The sequence below is a fragment of the Podarcis gaigeae genome, assembly GCF_964106915.1.
Source record: "Podarcis gaigeae genome assembly, chromosome: 1".
Taxonomy (NCBI): Eukaryota; Metazoa; Chordata; class Lepidosauria; order Squamata; family Lacertidae; genus Podarcis; species Podarcis gaigeae.
This window is the reverse complement of record NC_139678.1, coordinates 48619987-48627793: the sequence shown is the minus strand read 5'-3', so window position 1 is coordinate 48627793 and position 7807 is coordinate 48619987. Positions and strand designations below refer to the sequence as shown.

General features: G+C 42.6%; 1 protein-coding gene across 1 annotated transcript; it reads left to right on the top strand.

Moving 5' to 3' along the window:
- Nucleotides 1-95: 95 nt before the first annotated feature.
- On the top strand, nt 96-6617 carry PIGH (phosphatidylinositol glycan anchor biosynthesis class H; the record flags this gene model as incomplete). The annotated part of the gene is made up of 4 exons (XM_083748155.1): nt 96-275; nt 3582-3791; nt 4343-4426; nt 6312-6617. The coding sequence occupies 4 exons, from the start codon at nt 96-98 to the stop codon at nt 6390-6392; spliced, it is 555 nt and encodes a 184-aa protein (XP_083604281.1). The 3' UTR covers nt 6393-6617.
- Between the last annotated feature and the right edge of the window lie 1190 nt (nt 6618-7807).

Here is a 7807-nt window from a genome sequence, read left to right as displayed (position 1 = left end):
GTTAGTCGGAAACTAGAGCGGAAGGCAGGCGGGAGGACGGTGGTGGCCGTTCTGCGCGCCTGCTGGGGCGTTCTCGTCGCTCCCTGGAGTGGGGGATGGCGGAGGAAGAGGGGTACCTGGCCCTGTCCCGGGAGCGCATCACGCTGCAGCGCCTCCACCACAGCGCCTCCTGCCGGGAGTTCCAGGTGCGCTGCCCGAGGCTGCAGCTGCGCTCGCTCAGCGCCGTCACGTGCTCCGTGTGGCTGGTGGCCTACGGGCTCTTCGTCCTCAGCCAGGTACGGAAGAGGCTTTGGCCGCCTTTTGCCTACGGGCTCCGCCACGTGCCGGTAGCTCGGGGACAGGGACTCCTAAAGGTCCCGCTTGAGGGCTGCCCCCCAAGTATCAGAGCAGCCACTTCACCCCGCGACTCTTCCGCTCCCCTCTTTCCCGACCCCCGTGTATGGCAGTGAGTTCCATTTAATCCAAAGGGATTCACTTCCGATTCACGGTACATAAGGGTTGCAGCCATGCAGCACAACTCTTTGTGCACAATTGCTCAGAAGGCGCCAGGCCGAGACTTCTTAGTCTCTGTCGACTTAGGCAAGCGAGAGAACAGCATGCTTGACTAGATCCAGCAGCGCTGTTCTTTTATGTTTCTCCAGTTTTGAGATGCGGTTAACCAATGGAGTTTTCAAAAGGGGTGTGTGGCCCTTTTTGCACATTAATCTCCACAGTAACTTTGAATAATTTCCTTCTGCTCGCCAGCAACCCCATCCCTAACAGTACAGACCTGTGCATGATGCTTACTTGGAAAAAGTTTCAGTAGGCTTAGAAAATTGCCGTAGAAAGCTTTGTGGGATTCTATGGAAGATCTAGTCCTGTTCCTAGAACAGTATTTATCTCTGACACATAAATATTATCATAGCTCTAGGGAACTGGAGTCCGTTAGTAAATGGTAGAAATGAATGAACAGTTGTATTTAGATAACACTTGGTGTATTGAAGGGTGGATTCCAGGCCAATGGAAAAATACAGGCTAAGCTCCCTTTCCAAGCCAAAGCCTCACCTCAGATAGAGGCTGTCAACATGACAAAAGGTGTTTATGGCCCATCCCAGAGAAATCCTTGTCTGTGCAAAACAGTTGCCATGCTTACTGTGGACAGAGAAAGATTTAGGATTAAAAAAAGGGGGGGAGGGAGCAGGCTATACTCACAGGAAAGATGTGCCTTTTAAAAACTAGGCTTGGAATACAAGACAGATGGGGAGGTGTTGCCTGGAGCAGGGGACACCTGGGATCAAGAAAGGAAGTCTCGAGAACACCATATGGGGGCTGAAGGACAGCAGCTATGAGAGCTGGCTGGGAAGCAAGAACAAAGGGATGGTGCTTAGGATGGCTCTGGCTGCACTACTGGGCTGCTATGAAGAACCAGCTGCTCTTGAAATGACAATGCTGTAAGATCTACACCCCTTTCATATAAACTCAGTTGTAAATATGTGTAATTTAACCATATTTATTAAAAGACACTATAGTCTTCACCGTATTTTGATTCTCATTGGAAACACAACCTTGGGTGAGCACCTGGAACCTTTGGAATCTCAGGCACTGCTTTGGCAGAGATTGGGGATGGCGTGCAACCTTTGAAACACTATTTCCTAAATTAGTCCAAGTACCTAGAAGCATGCAGCCTATGATAATCATGCAGAGAATAGACTACCACAGCAAAAGAACAGGAGAGACCCTATTGTGTTTCTTTCCAAAGTTAAGTGTTATAAGAAAAAACTGCTCCTTTTCCCTTATGGGATATCCAAGAGCCCATATAGAGTCCTTATGTAGGTTCTCTATTGGTAGGAGAAAAATACAGTGGCACCTCAGGTTACAAACACTTTGCTAACCTGGAAGTAGTACCTTGGGTTAAGAACTTTACCTCAGGATGAGAACAGAAATCGCACGGCGGCGGCGCAGCAGCAGCGGGAGGCCCCATTAGCTAAAGTGGTACCTCAGGTTAAGAACAGTTTCTGGTTAAGAACGGACATCTGGAATGAATTAAGTTCGTAACCAGAGGTACCACTGTAACAGAGGCCAACCAGAGAATATTGAGAAACAAAGCAGCTAGTAAGCCTGGTCTTTGTTGCAACAGGGTGCTCACCCTCCCCCAACACAGGAGGAAGGAGGGACCCAGAACACTGGTGTGCAAGCTCTTATATAGACTTCTGAAATTGCCTACTCTGTAGCTCAAGACCACCCCTCTCAAACATTATACATACATCACAGAAAGAGGTGGTCCCCAGCAGAAATTTGAGTGTGTTGCTTCTCTCCTGTCTGCCAGGATACCTGATAGTGCCTTATCTGATTGCCTTTTCTGTGTCCTATTGTGTATCTTTCCAAAGTTAAGTATGTTTAGGTGTGGGATCCAGTCTTGCCCTGCCTTCTCTGCTCTCTCATTCCTGGATTTAGAAAGAATTTTTTTGAAAATCTAGCATGGTCTGATTGTAGCAGCCTGTAAATTTACTGCACATCCTCAGTATAAGAATGTGCATGTTTTAAAATAGTAGACAACAGGTAAGCTAGACTACAATTCTGTATACATTTACTTGGGAGTAAGTCGTATTGAGCTTCAACAACCTCTTCTATTAAAAGAAGGTCAGTTACTCAGAGATTGTAACTTTTTCAACTAAATTAAATTTCTATATGCTGGAAATAAATTCTGGGTTGTGTAGAGCTTTACCTAAGTATTCATATTCTGGGGGAAGTACAGCGCTTGCTGTCTAAGTTATGTTTACCCACCATGTCTCTGGATTGATTGGTTCAGAATTATTAACTAGGACTGCAATCCGATGGACACATTTTTGGGAATGTCAACAATCCTAAGGTTGTGCTGTAGCTTACAAAAAGCAACATCTCAGGAAGATATTAAATTACACAAGAGTATTCCAGAAATGAAATAAATGAAAAAACCCTATATGTTCTTTTTGGAAAGATAAAAAAGTGAAAAGCTGTCCTGTGGTTTGATATGTTCAAAGAATGGTCTTCTGTTCCAGCATAGTCTCTAAAATATCTCATTTCTCCTTATAGTTGTTAAAGTTGGTGCCTTTTAATATTTTTTGGTACCCCATGTTCTTACATTATACTGTACTAATAGAGTTTACATGTGCTTTTTAAAATATAATTGATTTATCTTCATTTACCAATAATACATATATGAACAGGAACCATTAAAATACAATTAGATAAACAGTGCAGGTGAGAGAGGTGAAAGTCCATTCTCTTTATTTTTATATTTATCTATGGAAAGTCTATTAGATGTCCAGGCCTCTTTTCTGTTCATTACACTACTTCATAAGATTAATCTATGATTGATTTTGTTTCCCCCTTTTTATCTCTAAGCATAAGGATGATTATACTTAACCTTTTGACATGAAGGGCACATGCATAATGCACAATTCAGTTGCTGTGATCTCATTCCATATTGTTCAATAGCTGGAATGTTAGGCTGCTTCAAGTCCTTTGGAAGTTTGTCATGATCATGTCTTCAAATCAGTAGTTAAGAGAACAGGTCAGTTAAAGGATTTGGCCTAATGTTCTTGACTTGGTTTCTATTACAGAACAGTGTGGTGCTCTCTGCTGCTATATTTGTCACACTGATAGGCTTGCTTGTGTACCTGCACTTTGTGAAAATTGACCAGGAGTCTCTGCTTATTGTTGGCTCACTTGGAATACAGATGACTTCATCCTATGCATCTGGCAAAGAAAGTACAACCTTTATAGAGATAAGCCAGGTAAAAGATGTGGTCATCAATGAAGCCATCTATATGGTAAGCCTAATATGCCACTTCTTTTACTATGCTACTGATTTCTTCAGCAACCAGAGGGCTGGTTTTTTTTGTTTGTTTGTTTTGTTTTGTCTGGAAAGGATTTTCCCATGTCAGATGCCAAGGTGTTCTATGGTGTTGGATCAACAACAGAAAGGGCTCTGTTCTGTTCTTCAGGACCAGCTGATCTTTCCCCTTGAAATGAGAGAACTCTAAATGGAATCTCTCCAACAGATCTCAGTGGGAGAGGGATGGCTGCAGACCTGGTCCAACTGTGTGTTGGGGTTAAGTTCTTAATTCAGTAGGCAGATGGGTGGTGGGCCCAGCAAACCTCTTTGATTCTCTTCTCTGTTGGTTAAAAAAGAATTTCTAAGGTGGCTCTAACCTAAGGAAACCTTACTGGACACTCTAGGATATCGTTATCCTTTCGTGAAGAAATTATCATTCTGATTATGATGTGGGTAGCGATTTCTTGTACCACGGTTGTAATCTTATAATTGGTAGCACAGAACAACTTTCTCATTGTTATATTTGTGTGTTGTTTGTTTTTGTAGCAAAAGGTTATCTATTACCTGTGCATCCTTCTCCAAGACCCTGTGGAACCTCATGTTGTTTCAGAGGTAGTACCATTGTTCCAGGTGAGTCCATCAAAGTGCACAGGAGTGTTGGAGATGGTAGAAAATATTTGTTAGGCCATGTAGACTCTGACTGTGGCCTCTTATTTTCAGAACTCTGCAGTGCTACACAACACTTTTTTACGTGATCTTCCTTTCAATCCTGGGTCCAAGAACATAGAGTAGCTGTTAGTTTGTAATTCAGTGCACCTTAGACGCAGCAGTGACATGCTCAATTGAGCATGGATTAACTGCTGAACTTTCTGGATAGTTGATCTTGCCCAGGTAGGTGGGGCAGTAACCCTTGTCACCCTTTGGTGCATTTAAGCCCTTGCTTTTCTCAGTTATGTCAGCTCTAAAGAATACAATTTACCACCTCACTGAGCCAATTAACACTTCTATAATCACGTACTAAATTAACCTGTTTTTCTATGAAACTCAGTGGCAACCTTCAAGAAGAAAGCTTCCAAATGGACTTTACACTAAGAGTTGTTTTCAGCAGCTCAAAAGGCATTAGGACTCAGAGAGCAAAGGGTGGGTGGGATGGAGTGGGAAATTACTGCAGAGGTGAGGAGTTAAATACAGAAATATTTCTGAGTTTTTGGTCCAGCTCAGTAGTAGTAGAAAGTTATAATTTTACGCCCTTTCTATTGTGTTAGCATGGGTGGAGTTCTAGGCTACTATTAATTTTGTGGCTGACCAGATCAGTGAAGGCATACAGTGGTACCTTGGGTTACATACGCTTCAGGTTATAGACTCCGCTAACCCAGAAATAGTACCTCGGGTTAAGAACTTTGCTTCAGGATGAGAACAGAAATCGTGCTCCGGCGGTGCGGCGGCAGGAGGCCCCATTAGCTAAAGTGGTGCTTCAGGTTAAGAACAGTTTCAGGTTAAGAACGGACCTCCGGAACGAATTAAGTACTTAACCTGAGGTACCACTGTAGTTTGGATAAAACTTAAGAAGTTAGGCCTTTTAAAACATCACTGCTTTGATCATTCAGGCTAGTCTCTGCAGCAGTAGATGTTCTTCAGAAAGGGCAACCCTGTTTCTCCACCCCCCTCCTCCACATTGCTTGTATCCTTACATTTTTACTTACAGAGAATGGAGAATTCATTTTCCAGCTTGCTTTTGTCCATCATCTCAAATCAGCCAATCTGCTCTTTTGAACTCCTAGCCAGCAGCAAACCAGGGACATATACCCTGTCTCCAGCAAAGAAACAAAATAAGCACATAAACAGAACATATGACGTAGCATTTTGGTGGGGTGGCTGGTCCCTCCAAACTGGCTGTTCTGCCTTCCTCTCTCTCTCTCCTTTTGTCAGTATAGCCAGTCAAGGAACTTGGCTTTACATAGAGGAATTTGTAGAATTAAAGAAGATAGGGTGGGACTATGAGCATGTGCTGCCAGTGTCAGGTAAGAGAGATAACCTGTGTGTGTCAGGTGTGTTTGCCTGGGTTCAGTGTGTCTAGGTGCATGTGCCAGTGCCAGCTGAGTGTGTGCTCCAAGTTTGTGTGCCTGGGTTAAATGTTGATGTATACATTTATGCAAGCAATCTCTCCTAATAAATTTTGTATGTCATTTCCACTAATGTGTGCATTTTATGCATACTTTTCTCTAAGATGTGCATTTTTGTACACCTTGGTTGAGGAATTGCATAGCAAAATTCAGAGTAGTGTGAATTTCAAAACATAGCTGTTTTGGTTTGTGTATTTTGTTCAGTAAGTGGGAATTCAGTAGGTTCACAGTAAATGCAAACAAAATCAAATTTCTCCCCCATCCCCAGATGAAACCTTTTTTATTTTTCTCCTCCTGTAGCCATGCTGGCTTTGGGTGAAGCCTCCCTAATCTTTCAGCAGCAATTGCAGTTCTTCAGCCATTTGAGTCTCTCTTGTCTCCTTTATATATAGAGCTCCAAGCCACGTCTAGACTGCCTTGTCCAAGTGTACAAAAGCTGCCAAGAAATCCTGGAGCAGAGGAAGACATATTGACACCAGTTTTTAAAGTGAAGTCTTTATCTGGGTAGAAAACTTGCTAAAATACCAAGCTTTTCTTAAAAGAAATAGTTGGGAAGCGTGTCAAGGGACTTGACCATGTGGATAACTAGATGGCAGTGGATTCTAATGCACCAGAGAACTGAAAACTACTAGTGCTTTCATGGGCAAGGACGTGAGTATGTAATCTTGAATAAATGTTATGGTGGAGAAATGGCTAAACTGGGCCCCAGTTCTTTTTTCAACATGACGTAAGAATGATTATAAACTTTCTGTAAATAATTAACTCTACCATGTGAATGGAAATCTACAGGGAAGGTTCAGCAGAAATGGGATGGACAGGGAAACTGCCACCTTAGTACAAGTATATGGAAGATGAGAAACTGAGAACACCATTACATTATCTTCTAAAATCAATTGTGAGATCTTCAGTGTCTGTATGATATTCTTACTTATGCACTTAGGTTGGTCATTAGCAATTGATACAAATGTCTGCTAAACAAATCCTTTCGCTAGTTGTTTTAGAAGCATTTTGCTGTGTTCTGTGTTGTAACAAGATAACCTGTGTTTACCAAGTTCATATGTTGTAAGGACATTTTCCAGTACGCATGGAAGATCTGGCCAGAGTCTAGAGAACCTCACATCTAACGTCAAAGAAAAACAGACTTCTCATCATCCAGCCAGACAACTGCTTTTGAAATTCAGGGAAATTTCAAAGCACTTGGTCATAGGACATGGAGAGGGTGCAGAACTGCTTCCTCCCAAGGAAAGTGTCAGAAGTCATGCTGATCTCCCACAATCCCTAAGTTTAGCTGCCTGAATTGTTGGTTGGAAATTTGTTAAATAGTAAATGCCATTCCCTTATTAGTTTGTCCTACTGCATGTGCTTTGGGCAGGAAATAACACTGATAATTAAGAGACCCACTGTATAAGAATACTATCCTGAGTTAAAACTATCCCAAATCTACTTTGTCCAGGCTAAAGAAGATTTCCCTCCGCAAATGCCACATAATATTCAGGCATGGGCTTTGGCAAGTCTTCAAATCAAGGGAGTTGCACCTTTGTGGAATAGCCACCAAGAGAACCCCTTTCATCACAATTTCATGGTACAAGTTTGGTGCGCAGACTGCGTGGGGTCAAGAGAGCTATTTGAATAGTTCCACAAATGCTTGCCAGATTTCAAAGAAGTGCCATCCCATGAAGAGGCTGCTGATGGAACTCATGTTCAGTTTCCCCTGTTGATTTCTAGGCAAGGAAGACACAAGTACATTCTTACTGAAGGAATGTGTTGTAGACTACAGCTCTCTTGTTAAAATGTGGAAGGAACTGGTTTGATATCCAGCTGCAACTGTTAAAGCTGCTCTACCAGCAGAAACCCCCTTTATTTCAGTAGGATCTTTTGTGTTCAACGT